This window comes from Hylobates moloch, unplaced genomic scaffold (assembly GCF_009828535.3).
Source record: "Hylobates moloch isolate HMO894 unplaced genomic scaffold, HMol_V3 SCAFFOLD_3, whole genome shotgun sequence".
NCBI classification, from domain to species: Eukaryota; Metazoa; Chordata; class Mammalia; order Primates; family Hylobatidae; genus Hylobates; species Hylobates moloch.
Window position 1 is genome coordinate 98,823,395 of NW_026652278.1, and position 15,655 is coordinate 98,839,049.

Consider the following 15,655-nt stretch of genomic DNA (forward strand, 5'->3'; position numbering starts at 1 on the left):
ACTTTTTAATATAATACATAGTTTTATAGTTTTATTTTAGCAGTGCTTGTGTGGATTATTTTCAGACAGGATACTTTAATTAATGACCACATTCTTTTGAATATTGGGAAGCAAATTTGGCCTCCGATTTTAAATAAATTATTATGTTTTGTCAAATTAATTATCCTTCAATCTGAGTTACTGTTGGTGTTGTAGTAGTAGTAGTAGTAGTAGTAGTATAATATGAATGTTTTTAGTGTTTTGATGTGCACATTTTCCCTTCTGTCTAAATGTAGTAATGATTAGTATCTTCACAGCATAGCTTTTCTTTTTCATTACATACTAACCAGCATGGCTAGTTACTAAGAGTTGTTTCTAAACACTTTTTTAGGTTTGTGAGGGTTTTTTGTTTTTTAAGTCACAACCTTTAACCTTTTATTTAAGAGCCTTCTATAGAGTATTAGAATGAAATAGGATTGCTTTCATAGTGAATTGAATGTTATCTTTAGCTATACAATGAATATTAATGCACATAATTGCTTTGTTACTTCTTTGAACACTGAACTTCTTTCAAATTTTTATGCTTACCAACAGAATTTGCATGTTGGATTAATTGAAACAACCTTTTGATTAATCCTTGGTAACGAATAAATTGTTTTTCTCTATCAATTTAGTGTTACTACTTGGTGACTACCAATAGACTAAATTTTGCTATCTAGTCCTACTGACTTTTTCTAAGCAATCTTTGGCAATTACTGTCTTGTTAAAGTGAGACAAAGTCACAAACATATGAATGTTTACTTCTAGTGTATGTTATAATTTTTAATACATGAGTATTTGGTATTAATTTCCTGTCAATTATGTCATCTCCACAAATACATGTGAATGTGTTTCAAGCTATCCAATGAGTTGTTAAAAATTACTTTAATGCAAAGAACTACATATTTTAACTTATTGGAGATCAGGTTTCCTTTTTCAGAACAGTGATAAAAAGGTCACTTTTGAGATATCCCATGAAACTCTGAATGATTAACATGATATATTCCCTTGTAAATTTAGGACTGATATTTTTAAAAATAGAATTGCCAACTTAAAAAAATAACAACCTTGTTTTACAAACAAGAGTTTTTCCTGGAGAGCTGTGTGTGAATTTAGATATATAATAAGAACTGTCTTTAAAGGAAACCTGTGATTAATATTTTTATTGATATATGAAATAAACAGCTATTATATATTTGTTTTATTTATTTGGGTCCTAATTTACAACATTACCTTAAAGCTAGACAAACCTGTTATAGCTATGGCAGAGACACAATATTCTGGAAACCTATGTAGGTATTTCATTGTTACCTATTTTAGAAGTCTTTCCTTAGAATTTGAAAATTTTATTTTACTAAAGTGAATGTGATGGTAAATTTAAATCTTCCCCAAACAATATAACATTAGGATTAAATTAAGTATATTTGTTCTTTTATAAAATTAATTAATTGGCTAAGCACAACTTGGCCTTTAGGTTTGCTTGTGGGAAATGTACTCGAAGGTTCTGCAGGTTTTTGTTTTGTTTTTTGTTTTGTTTTGTTTCATTTGCAAACTGTTCTTTGCATACTTATGTTTGTGGTCCTTGTAACTGACTTCTGCTTTTTGTTTGTTTCCTTTTCTTTCCTTTATCTGTTTTACTTCCCCCATACTGTGTTGTTGCTACCAGTTTCTATTGCTCCACCCCCTCCCCCTATGCCTCAGTTGACTCCACAGATACCTCTCACAGGCTTCGTGGCCAGGGTGCAGGAAAACAGTAAGTTTGGAAAAACTGAGCTATGGAAGAGTAGAGGCTGTCTCCTTATAGCATGCATGGCTGACGATGAGTCATCGTTTTCCTTACTTTTATTGAGAAGCTAATCTTATCTTGAAAATAGGTGCAGATATGTTACTGAAACTGAAGAGCACGGTCTTCAGTTTTTTCTCTTTGTGTGCATGGTTACTGACCCATATAAATTTCAAAGCTGCAGTTTTCTTATGTCTTTACATGATCCTAAAACAGGAGATCTGATCTTTACATATTCTTAAGGAAAGAATAATCAAACACAAAAATTCAAATTATATGGAAACTTACAGCTTCTAACAGTTACTAGAATTAGAAGACATTTTTTATTCTAATAAATTTATCAAGATATAGGTAGATATATGGTAAGATTAAATTTAATATGAAATTGGGGCAGGTTTTCCCCCCTTAATTACAAAAAAATTTTAGGGAAAACTTTGTGGCCTCAGATTTTCGTACATACATGATATTGAACCTACATAAAGGTTCATTGTTAGGATAAGATTGAATGACCAAGAATAAGTAAATTACATTCGTGCTATCCATTTCAGTGTGAGTGATAAGCAATTTAGCATCCTTTTCACATTTTGGCTACATCCAGGCCCATGAAGATTGTTTCTGAATATGAAAATCAGTTAACTTTTTTAGATCTTCTCTTGAATGAAGTTCAGGGATTTTTTTTTGGGGGGGGGAAGTTATTTTGGATATATGGCTTTAATCAGGATAGACTAGTTTATATTACTGCCTGATTACTTTTGAAATTCCAGAAGATATGTAATCCTAACTGCATAATCACAGTGAATGTTATATAAAGTGAAAAATACCACTATTACTGAATTATAATATGCTAGAATAGCTGTTGATGGTAATGTGGTCTATTTTTACTTTACTTCATTTGGACCATCACCGTGAAAATAAATCTCAGGATGGTTTGAACAAATGAATAACCCACTTGCCCAGCCTATCCTCCAAGAGAATATATTGTGGCAAATTCCATTCTTCAGCTTTTGCAGACCCTGTTGTGTTATTCTCCCCGTTCCCTCCCTTCTGCCAGTCAAATATTTGTGTACCCGATGTTACGTGCCAGACTCTGGGAAGAATACCAGCAGTTTAAGACAAAAGCCCCTTCCTTCAGGAAATGTGTGATCCAATTGGCTTGTTATAAAATGTTGTTTCGTAATGTTGAAATTTCTGAGTGTAAGCCATCCTTACTGTTAATATGTGTTTGAAAACCCTAATATGTGCAAACATTTAAAAAGATGTGAATAATCAGCCTGGGCAACATGGCAAGACTCTGTCTGTACAAAAAATAAAAAATTAGCCAGGTGTAGTGGCATGTGCCTGTAGTTCTAGCTACTAGGGAGGCTGAGGCTGGGGCATCATTTGAGTCCAGGACGTCAAGGCTGCAGTGAGCCATGATCGCACTACCGCACTCCAGCCTAGAAGTGCAAAAATAAATAGAGTGCAAAAATAAATAAATGCATGGATGGATAGATAGATAGATAGATGTGAATCTTATTTTTAAAAATAAATGAGTAAGGGTAAACTGCTGGTCATTAATGCTGCAGAGTTTAAAAACAAGGCCAGTGTGAACTTTTGAACTGCCACATCACTAAGAATTATTAGGAAATAATTTAAAATAGCCATAATGAACATCAGTTTTGTGGGTCCAAAGGTGACTGACTAGCTATTTGGTAAATCTTTTCTTTATATAGAAATCCAGTATTAGTGTACATTAATCCAGCATGTGTGGTCTTTGCTAAAGAGGCTCTTGGTACTATATTAGTTCTTTTTACCAAACATATGAACTTGAGTCAGTCAGTGATTCTCCTTGTGCCACAGATTCCCTAACTATTTGGTTTCTATTTTCTTTGAAAGTGTGTTAGGAAGATTGATGTTAAAATATGTATCAGTACTTTAAATGTTTTATGAAGTACAAATTTTATGTGTTCTCTTAAATACCCAGTTTCTTATGACACTCAAAGTGGGTGATAATGAATGCATGTAGCAGCCTATTAATAAGTGTTTCAGTTTAAGATATGAGCCTCTGAAAAAGTCAGCAGTGTGTTTACATCTCTTTATGATCATGCAGAGAATTAGATTAACCAAGACTTCTGCCATAATTTGAAGATTAAGACATGTAGATTTACAACAGTTGGACATAAAGACAATTTCGTGAAAACATTAAACCAGTGTGATAAATCAAGAGTAAATGCAAGGTACCCACATACATAATTTACACATTAGGCCAAATTAATGATATGAACTATGGCTGTTTGATGTCAAGAGGGGTCTGTACCCGTTTTCCTCTCCTCAATAATATTAAAAAGTTTTATAGAAGAAGTTAGGGGCAAAGATAAAATGGATCTAGGAATGAGGCAGAAAAATTAATTGTAGACCCGTTTGGTAGGTGTTAGAGTGAGCATTACCATATAGGGTTTGTTTTCTAATAGCCCTTTCATCCCTCAAGAGGATAAAATAGAAATCACAGCATTGAAGTGGTTATGGAAATAGGGTCATTATCTGCAAGTATTTTAAACCTGGAGCCCTTGGTTGTATACTCAGCACATTATTCCAAGGAGGGTAGAGTAAACGTTTAAACCTGTATGACGGATAGATTGTGGCGGATTTCTTTGATCACGTAAATAGCCCCAGAAATTGGCCTTTGATTTAGTATGTTTGTATTATGAACTTCTCCCCTGCAGGAATTATATAATTCCTGTATCAATTTGTATGAAAACATTTCATATGTCTTTTGAACTTTTAAAGAAATTTATTGATCAGAAATTTAATTTAAGCATTAATTGGGTTCCAGCTTTGAATTCTTTAAATATTAGGAGCATTTTTACCTAGTACTATACTAGTTCATTGAACAGAGCTCTAGCCTGACATTTTCCCATTTCCCTGTTTACACCTTTGACTATGTAAAGCACACACATATATACTGACCACGACCATCTAGAATTTGAGGTATGAGTCATTTTTGTTTTGTTTACTGTAAGTTCCTTTTTGTTTGTTTTTTTAATTACATCTTCAACACTTTATGTTTAAATCTTAATTGTTGATGTATTCTTAGAAAATCGAATCTTTAGGATCTAGGCTTTCCCCCATCCCGTGCTTATGTTTTACTAGCAATAATGCAAAATTGTAGCTTGCTTTCCACATTAAAAAACTGATTATGAATATAAACATTTTTGAAAATACTCGATTAGATTTTCTACTGCTTGGGGATTCTTTTTCCATTTTTTCAACTTGTAAAATGTGAAAAACAGAGTAGAAAATCTGCACACAGAAGCAGACCTAATGCCACCAACTTTACTTTTCTCTCTATCAGACCAAACAATAATCAACAAAGAAACAAAAATCTGTGCACAGGATACTGAATTTTTAGGGAACCAAAGCTGTTTCAAGCCAAAATCGGGCATGAATGAGCAGAGTGAAAAGTGATCAAACCATTAATGTAATGTTACTCATATTATTTACTGCAGTCCAAATGACAAAAGTGACATAGATTTATTTTAGGTTGATTGTTAACATTTGTCCCGATCTGAACCTTGGAATAAGGAAACTACTCCTATGATCCTTATAAAAAGAGACATTGTCTCCTAACACCCTGCATTCATTAATTTGTAGTACTTCCAGATACCCTTATTTTTAGCTCATTTTGTTATTGTTAAATGATTCTTGAGTAGCATAAACTTTAACACACCAAGCTTTTATTTCTAATCATTGCATGTTTTATTATAGTGCATGCTGTACTTAAGTTAGAGCTTTCTTAAATTCTATTAACTTACAAGTTTCCATCTAGACTTATTTTTGATTCAAATCAATCATATGAATCTTTTTAGTTGCTGATAGTCCAACTCCACCGCCACCACCTCCCCCAGATGACATTCCCATGTTTGATGACTCTCCACCTCCCCCACCGCCACCTCCAGTGGATTATGAAGATGAGGAGGCTGCAGTAGTTCAGTATAATGATCCATATGCAGATGGGGATCCTGCTTGGGCCCCCAAGAATTATATTGAGAAAGGTAAGGTACAGTCACTGAGTTGATGTGAAGGAAAATAACCTAACTATAGAAATTTAGAACTATAAAGAACATCTAATCCAATGTTTCTCAACCTTTTAAACTGCCTTACCAACCAAGATGATTTACTTAAACCTTACTTCCTAAGTTTTGTATTATTCCCAGTGTACAGGGGGATTCTTTCTTTGTATTTTAAATTAAAATTGCAGTGTTAGATTTGCTTTCAAACTACATGTGCATTCAGCTGAAGATTAACTTGCTGGACGGCATTTTATAGATGAAACACCTAAGGCACAAAAATGGAGTTATATGTAATTAGTAAAGATTTTAAAAGTTCTGTCAGGCTCTATTGATTATGTTTCATATCTAAATATAGATGGTCCCTGATTTATGATGGTTCACTTTAGGATCTTTTCAACTTTATGATGGTACAAAAATGATATGCATTCAGTATGCTTCTCAACTTATGATGGAGCTTTGGATAAACCTGTTATAAGTAAAAAAGATATAAGTTGAAAATGTACTTTCAATTTACAATATTTTCCACTAAACAGTGGGTTTATTGGGACATAACCCCATTGTATGTAAGTGGAGGAGCATCTGTCTTTAAAAATATATTAGTACTATCATGAGAAAAGCCTCAATTAAGGTTTCAGTTAGGTGATTTTATAAAACAAGACAGATTACCAGGATGGTATTTCATGAAATTATGAACTACTCTAAAGTCTAATTTACCTACAGTACCCGATATTCACTATAATTATCTATTAAGAAATATAGGTGGGGAAGAAACAAATCCTGTTTCTAGTTTTTATTTTTTCATCCAGTTCTGTGCTATTTTAAAATCTGTATTTCATTTTGCAGAAGTGGGAATCAATAAAAAATAAAATCTATATTTTCTGTAGAGTTCCGAAAAATGCTTATGATTTAGTTGAACACTTCTGGTTGCCTTTGAAATATATTTCCTTCTATTGACTTTACTGGCTAACGGACTTTAAGCAAGTAGCTGTAGCTCTTGAGACCAGCAGCATTCTTTCCTTCCCAAGTTTTGGATATGTGGCAAAAGTAAATTTGTTTTCCTTTTATATTTTTTTATTTTTTGAGACGGAGTCTTGCTCTGTCTCCCAGGCAGGAGTGCAATGGTGCAATCTTGGCTCACTGCAACTTCCGCCTCCTGGGTTCAAGCAATTCTCCTGCCTCAGCCTCTTAAGTAGCTGGGATTACAGGTGCCTGCTACCATGCTCAGCTGACTTGTGTATTTTTAGTAGAGACGGGGTTTTGCCATGTTGGCCAGGCTGGTCTCGAACTCCTGACCTCAAGTGATCTGCCCGTCTCAGCCTCCCTGTGCTGGGATTACCGGCATGAGCCACTGAGCGTGGCCTTATATTTTTAAACAGTAAATAATTTACATGTTGTTAAGAAAGTCTTAAATACTCTACTTTAGATTCCCATATACCTTCAAATAGAGAGCTGTTGTTACTTATGAGGATGATAAACTTGAGTGGCCTTGAATTGTGTTTTTACCCATGTTTTCTTACTTGGTAAAGCAAATTAACTATGAAAATGGGACCATATTTATATAAGTTGACAAATTTGGAATGATATATTGGGTAATATATTTGATAGTAGAGGAGGATTAAAAAATATATTCCCAAAAACTAGGAGTGAGCACACTTTGTTTTGGTATAAAGCCAGATAGTAAATATTTTAAACTTTGCTGGCTATACAGTCTCTGTTACAGCTACTCAGTCCTGCTGTTGTAGCATAAAAGCAGACATAGACAATACATGAGTAAGTAGATGTGGCCATACTGCAATAAAACTTTATTTACAAAAAATGCGGTGGTCTGGATTTGTCCATGGGCCATTTTGTACATTTTGGATTACTTTCTCTTTCCACAGCAGTTTGCAAAGGAAGTGAATATAGGCTGAGCATCCCTATCTGAAAGTCCCAAATTCAAAATGCTCCAAAATCCAAAATGAGTTCCAACATGATGCCACAAGTAGAAAATTCCACACCTGACCTCATGTGATGGGTCACAGTCAAAACGCAGGCACATGACACAGTTTATTCAGTGTTCCCAAGGGAAAAATAAAATTACCTTCAGGCTATGTGTATAAGGTGTATGTGAAACAAAAATGAGTTTTGTGTTTAGACTTGGGTTCCATCTCCAAGATACCTCATTACGCATATGTAAAATTCCAAAATCTGAAAATCCCAAATCCAAAGCAGTTCTGATCCCAGGCATTTCAGATAAGGGTTACTCAACCTGTATCTTGAACTTTTGAAAAAATTACAGACACCACAGAATTGCAAAGTTCTCTAAGTATTAATTAAAATCCCTTAAAGTAAGTAAATATTCTTTAAAAAAAAATCTGGGAACAGTCCCTTAAATTAGCATGGGTCCTTGAATGAGTAGGATGTGATTTACCTTCCAGTAACTGTGTATTTTCAAATTAGATAGCTTGGGTTGTTACCTGGTTTACTGAATGGCTATGCAGCTTTCTTTGCCTGATACTTATTTTGAAAAGTCGGTGCTTTGCATATGATAGGCACTTGGTATTTGAATGAACTGAAATATCTAATAAATTCTAAAATTCAGAGAGCTTTCTTAAAGTGATTGACAGAACCTATTGACCTGTTCAGTCTAATCAGCTTGTTATTTGGCTCTAAGATTAAGCCAATGATTTAAGTACATGGTTGGCCACTGACCTACTTATATTGATAGATACAAAAATTAAGAAATCTTCATAAAAATAGTTTTGCTGTGCTATATATCTAATTGGCTTTGTCTTAAAATTCAAGTAAATGTTGGATATAGTGCACTCATGTGATATTTCAACTGTTTTTTCCATAGTTGTTGCAATATATGATTATACAAAAGACAAGGATGATGAGCTGTCATTTATGGAGGGTGCAATCATTTATGTTATAAAGAAGAATGATGATGGCTGGTATGAAGGAGTCTGCAATCGAGTGACTGGTCTGTTCCCTGGGAACTATGTTGAATCAATCATGCACTATACTGATTAATTTTTTTTTTTTTTTTTGCTTTTGAAGTAGATTCTTATTACTCAGTCATACTGTGGGACTATTATGGTTAACAGAACTGTCTTAATATGTTTTAAAATGTGCCCATATTTTCAGAACATGCTGTTTTATTGGTAAATTGAATGTCTACCTGTAAGCATAAATCTTTGAGGCAGTTTGTGTATTGCTGAATAGCAATTTATACAAGAAGCTGTCCATAACTGATTATGCTTATGTACTTACACATTTTTAACTTTATGACCAGCCTAAATGTTCTGGGGGAAGTGGGGTATAATATTTAACGAATCATGATTCAGATTGTACCATTACATGTTTCAGTGCAGCATGGTTACTAACGCTATGTCAGAGTAATATTAAAATCAGAAAATTTAAATGCTGGTGCTGGTCAGACTTTTTTTGTTAGATTCTCTCATTTAAAAAAAATATTGTTTGTTTAAAGCATGCATAAAAATTTATGTATTGAAATATACTTAAAAATTCAAGATGCTTCCCATTTGTGTAATATTTACCTGGAGGACTCGTACTTAGGTGTCTTAACATCAATTGAGTCTCCAAGGTCTCCATGTGAAACGAAAGAAGCAAAAAGAGAATTATCTGTAATGTTGTAATTTGTACCTAAGTTTTTTAATGAGTGAAATTTGCATTATAAATTTTTTCCATTCATAAATACATAAGTGAACCAAAGGTTTTTGTCCTTTCCTTCACTGGTTTGCTTTAAAAAAAAAAAATAAAAGATAATGATTTATTGCAGAATTATGGTTCTATTTTCTCAATATGTTAACTTGGAAAAAAATTTTAGCCTTATCTTAATCTGTCCCAACAGCAACGTGACGGATTTTTGCAGATTCAAAATCTGCAATGGTTATTTACAAGTCAATCTACTGAATTCCTTTTTTAAAGAATCTTTTGAAGCTAAGAAAATGTGTCAAATTGTGTGCATTCATTCTGTAGGTAAAATTCTTAAGGATTGCCGTGTCAGTCCTTCAGTTTTACAGTGAACTGTTGTACACTGGTTCAATGAAAGGAAGTTAAAAGTACCTTTTACATATTGTAAAAGTGGTTACAGTTGATTTGTGAATGGGCACTATTTAATCCATTACCTGGCACTAGCAACATTAGAATTTTAAAATAATTGGGAAAGAAGGTGGGTCATGTATTAATCAGTGAATAGAGATTTACCTAACCAACAGACTTGTATTGTCTTTTGACATAATCAAAATGCAACACATGCACTTTGTGTGTCTCCTCTTAATTTAAGGGAGGGCTGAGGGATGTTTTCTCTTCTTGTCTTGTGTATAATTCTCTATTGCTTAGGATATTAAAGTAGAGCACTCAAGTGTGGGTTTCTGTGTTATTGAGGATTTGTTTGGAATTCAAATTACAGTTATGTACTGGATGCTACAGACTTATAACAGCATAGTGAATGGTAAGACTAGTGCAAAACAGTTATTTCTGAAAATTAAAGACCATTATTGCTACCAAATCAATGTGACTTTCATATGCATTTTGCCTTTGTTAATTTTAAACAAAGTATCATTAGTGATCAGCTAGCTACCTTCTACTTCCATTTTTCAAGTGGATTGTTCTCTTAATGTGTATATAACCTGTTGTCTAAATTTTATGTACAGTCTTTTATAATAAACCATTCTCCTATATGAAATTTTGGATACTGTTAAAATGTAACTGATGTGGACTTCAATGCAGACTTCACATTTTTCTGACCTTTACTCCTACGGTAAATCAAGACAAACCATTTGAATTTTAACATCGGTTATTTATTTGTGTAATGGCCTTACATGTGGATATTAACAGTGTAAACAATACCACATATAACCATCAAGATACCTTGATTATAATTTATAGGACTAGAATGACAGATTCAGATAGTTTAATTACATTTAAAAAGTTTTCTGAAAAAACTTTTGCAATAAAAAAAATAAATTGCCCATCAATAAGTTTGATATCTTTTAAAATGATTTTTGGTTATCTGCACATGAAGCAAACAAAGTGTATTCCACAAAATTCTTTAGGCACAGTCTGGTAAGATAGCTGCCAGAAAGAACAGAAAGAGTTGTCATTTATCTCTTGTGAGTACAATTTCTGAAAGCTGAATGAGGGCATCTCTTTCTGGGGATGGTCGAAGTTTACTGATCTCTCTTATTGCTTCATGGCAGTACTGCTGGGCGAGGTAGGTTGTTTGTTGCACACCATCACTCTACAAGATACAGAACAAAACAGAACAGATGCCTGTCACTGACTGAATCAGTGTTTTAACTTCCTGCTATAATAAATGAACACATAGTTTTGAGATCAGATGAGGTGAGGGTTACAGTTAACAGTCAAACAAACTACATCTCTAATGTTCTTTTCCCGACTCATAGTGCTAACTTCCTTTAGGCCTTTTTCTCATATTGAAGCAAATTTTTATTCTATTAGCATGCAAAGCAACTAGCTCATCAATATTACATAGTCATCCGTTTTCCCCTAATTTTTTACTTATTAGAATGTCTCAAAAGTTCTATGTACAAAGTATCTTTATACAACATTTTTAAATGTAAAAAAAAAAAAGTAAAACTTCTTAACAAATAAAGAATAAAGATACAACAAAATGAAAGTATAGAGGGTTTATGATGAAAATCAGGTTCCTTTCTTCCAAAGGCACTCACTTTATCCATTAGTTTTTCTTTTTTTTTTTTGAGACAGGGTCTCACTCTGTCACCCAAGCTAGAGTGATCTCAGCTCACTGCAACCTTCACCTCCCAGGTTCAAGCAATTGTCCTGCCTCAGCCTCCCAAGTAGCTGGGACTACAGGCGCATGCCATCACACCCAGCTAATTTTTGTATTTTTAGTAGAGATGGGTTTTGTCATGTTGGCCAGGCTGGTCTTGAACTCCTGGCCTCAAGTGACCCGCCTGCCTTGGCCTCCCAAAGTGCTGGGATTACAGCTGTGAGCCACCGTGCCCAGCCTAGTTTTTATTTCTTGATTACCAATTTTAGTTATTATCTGTTACCTTTTTGTTAAGATGAGGATTCAGCCCACCCATATTGTGCCGCCTCATCATTACACTGCTGTCTTTAGTTGTTTTGTTGATTACTTCTGTTAGGTAGCATCAACTTCAGATTTAATCTTTTATGACCTCCTGTCCTTTAACTATACTGTTAGACTATAGATATTTACATTCTATTCTGTAACCATGTTTTAAAATATTGGTTCTTTCTAAAAGCCAAATACTAATAAAGTATCATTTCTGTGATGTAAAAATATTTACTGCAGAATCAAGTCATATACTATAATTCTATTTCCTTCTCCATGGCTCATGATCCCTCTGACATTTATTTATTTATTTATTTATTTTTTGATTTTTTGAGATGGAATCTTGCTCTGTTGCCCAGGCTGGAGTGCAGTGGCGTGATCTTGGCCTACTGCAACCTCTGCCTCCCAGGCTCAAGGGATTCTCGTGCCTCAGCCTCGTAAGTAGCTAGGATTACAGGCATGTGCTACCACGCCTGGGTAATGTTTGTATTTTTAGTAGAGACGGGGTTTCACCATGTTGGCCAGGCTGGTCTCAAACTCCTGACCTCAAGTGATCCACCCACCTCGGCCTCCCAAAGTGCTAGGATTACAGGCATGAGCCACTGCGCCCGGACCCCTCTGACATTTAGAAATAGAATATTCCTAACATTGTGGTTGAAATACATCTGATTTTCTATACCAGTTGCTCAAAACATGACACATTTTAGTTTGCTGTTCCTTTTTGTACAGAAGCCTGCCTTCTCTGAGTGTTTTCCACACATTTTGCTGAAGTACATCTGCAAATAACCTACCCAGAAAGTGTTCATGGGGGCTGAGCGCAGTGGCTCACGCCTGTAATCCCAGCACTTTGGGAGGCCGACGCGGGCGGATCACGATGTCGAGATCGAGACCATAATGGCCAACATGGTGAAAACCTGTCTCTACTAAAAATACAAAAATCAGCTGGGCGTGGTGGCGGGCGCCTGTAGTCCCAGCTACTGGGGAGGCTGAGGCAGGAGAATCACTTGAACCCGGAGGCGGAGGTTGCAGTGAGCCGAGATTGTGCCACTGCCCTCGAGCCTGGCAACAGAGCAAGACTCCGTCTAAGAAAAATAAAATAATAAAATAAAATAAAATAGTGTTTATGGGAAGTCAACGTTTTAGTCCTGATGTGTGGTGACTTTCTTTTGCCTTCAGATTTAATGGATCCTTGGTTTAAAATGTTTCATCCTCATTTGGAAGACCTTCCTCCACTGCCTTCTAGCATCCAGTATTTTTGCTATTCATTGAGCCAGTGTTGACACCATTTTCTAGCATAAGTGACCACTTTTTTGTTTATTTTCTTCCTGAAATACTTGTTACATGATGGTACTGGTCCTTGTAGCTTCTTATTTTTCACTATTTCCCCCTTTCTGTTTTACACTTGGGAGGATTTCCACAATTTCACATTGCAGCCCTTCTTTGGAGTTTGTTCTTCAGTCATTTTCAGTTTCTTAGAACTTGCTCTTACTCATTTAAAAAGTATGATCCTGTCTTGTTTGTTTTGTGAATGTGGTATCTTTTTGGATCCTCCTATTTATGTTTTTCCTGTTTGTTTGTTTGTTTGTTTTTCCCTGTTATTTTGGTCCCACTCTTTTGTTCAGCAAGCTTAAGTCAACTCATTTGTAACCCCGAGTTGTCTATTCACATTTAATGAGCGAATAGGCCTAGAAGCTCTGTGGGTGAACAGGGAGCTAGAATTTTGGAGAATTTGTTCAGAGAACATTCCCGTGGATTTTTGTTTTCTCTAAATGCGTTTCTGGCTAGGATTGCTGGAACTTTGCTATTTTCCATAGGTGCTACTGTTAATTTTCCTCTTTTCAGTTCTACTTCCCACTCCAGCTTTCAATAATACCATTATTTCTGAAGCTAGAACCTCTCCCAGGGAATACTGACTCTTTATCAGCTCCAGCTCCCTCCCATAGTTTTTAATAGTACGTTTAAACCATTCTCCAAAAAAGGCAGTAACCAACAGTGAATTATGAGGCTTCACAGTATAGTCAGTTAAGAGAGAAAAGTAACCTTTTAGGGGTTGGGGGTTGCTTTTTACATTTTTTAAGAATCTGAAAGGTAATTATTTGGGTCTTTCAGGTACTACACTAAGTACAGATCTCATGCCACACTTGCTTTGTAACAATTTTTTGCTCACTCCGACTCATCCAGTAGATCTGTTGGCTGCAAATGACAGTGAACTTGGAAATGGCTCATTCTCACAAGAGTCAGTCACCAAAACTCAAGTCATGCAAAGAGATCTGGCTTCCACAGGAAAGTTCTGAAGATATGTGGCAATATATTTAAAGCAAGCCACTAGCCCCTGAACAGGGTTAAATGGTTCTCCCTTTAAAAGAAAAACATTTATATAAATGTATAGTTTGCCTATGTTGGTTAAATTGTTTTCAATGATCATTTCTTTAGTCACACTTTTATAACAGGTAGGACGGACTAGGAAAGCCCAATTGTGAGTAGACTATTAGAGCAGTCCAGCTGCAGCCCGGATGGGGTCATGGATGAGGCTGGAGCCGAGGCTGGGGGACTGGGGGCCCCAGTGATTGTTGATGGACACAGGGAAGGCTGGTTCCACATCACTGGGTTTCAACACTAACAGTTCACCACAGTCACTTAGGTACCTTTTAAAAGATATTAATGTCTGTGCCTTACCCTAAGACCAGTTAGAACAAAATATTTCGTAAGTAGTCTAGAAGAGAAATGAAAATCAAAAATGAGTTTTCCCTTCTCAGTTTTTGTCAAATCAAGAGTTGACCAAACAGTCTTGTATCTATAACTTAATGTTTAGTTAATGTTACATTTTTGGATTAAAGGATTTTGCCACGTTGTTCCTGCTGCTGCCTTTCTTTTAAAAATAGTCTTACCTGTAATACATACTGTCGAGCTCTGTCTACATCTCCCGGCAAACTGAACCGTCGCATGATCATAGCATTCATTTCTGGGAACTAAAAAAAAGAGAGAAAATCTATTTATTTCTCTTGGGAGAAACAAGTGTTCTAACACTCGTTTGTAACAATAGGAAATAACAAGAAACAACAAAAATGTAATTAAGTGTCTAGATGATGTGGGGGAGCAGTAAACTGTGGCAACAAAAGCTGTATGCCTAGGCACTGTGGTGGTGTAGAGGAGGAGGAGACATTAGTCCTTGTTTATTCTGATGTTTTATTCTAGTCCAACATTGAGTAAGAGAGGCAGGAGGAATAAAGTATATCTTTAAAACAACATGGTTCTGGCCAGGTGTGGTGGCTCACGCCTGTAACCCCAGCACTTTGGGAGGCCGAGGTGGGCGGATCACCTGAGGTCAGGAGTTTGAGACCAGCCTGGCTAACATGGTGAAACTCTGTTTCTACTAAAAATACAAAAAATTAGCCAGACGTGATGGTGCACGCCTGTAATCCCAGCTACTCGGGAGGCTGAGGCAGGAGAATTGCTTGAACCTGGGGAGGCGGAGGTTTCAGTGAGCCGAGATTGCGCCACTGCACTCCACCTTGGGCAACGAGTGAAACTCCATCTCAAATAAAAAATAAAAAACAACATGGTTGTTAAAATTTAAATCGTATCAGGATCACCTGTACTGCCTGTGGGGCCTCTCCCCAGTTTCTGATTGAGTAGGGATGGAGCCTTGGCATGCACTTCTAACAGATTCCCAAGTGACACCAGTATCTCTGGTCTCTGCCAACATTTTGAGAGTCACTGGCCTAGGATGAGGATGGGAAT

At 35.7% G+C, this 15,655-nt stretch overlaps 2 protein-coding genes across 21 annotated transcripts in view; one reads left to right on the plus strand and one right to left on the minus strand.

The window, feature by feature from the left end:
* ABI1 (abl interactor 1) overlaps positions 1 to 11,358 on the plus strand; it is a 119,645-nt gene extending 108,287 nt beyond the window's left edge. For 8 of the 17 annotated variants that reach the window (XM_032144719.2, XM_032144729.2, XM_032144746.2 and 5 more), the window contains 3 exons: positions 1,685 to 1,771; positions 5,647 to 5,832; positions 8,687 to 11,358. In XM_032144719.2, coding sequence (XP_032000610.1) covers positions 1,685 to 1,771; positions 5,647 to 5,832; positions 8,687 to 8,862 — 449 coding nt within the window. In that variant the 3' untranslated portion in view covers positions 8,863 to 11,358. The remainder of the gene's footprint in view (positions 1 to 1,684; positions 1,772 to 5,646; positions 5,833 to 8,686) is intronic. The other 9 variants (XM_032144763.2, XM_032144772.2, XM_032144846.2 and 6 more) reach the window with 3 other exon arrangements.
* The window catches only part of PDSS1 (decaprenyl diphosphate synthase subunit 1), a 55,487-nt gene continuing 50,786 nt past the window's right edge, over positions 10,955 to 15,655 (minus strand). For all 4 annotated transcript variants that reach the window (XM_032144877.2, XM_058436609.1, XM_032144881.2 and 1 more), the window contains 2 exons: positions 14,803 to 14,883; positions 10,955 to 11,095 (listed from right to left, as the gene is read on the minus strand). In XM_032144877.2, the coding sequence (XP_032000768.1) occupies positions 10,955 to 11,095; positions 14,803 to 14,883 (222 nt within the window). The remainder of the gene's footprint in view (positions 11,096 to 14,802; positions 14,884 to 15,655) is intronic.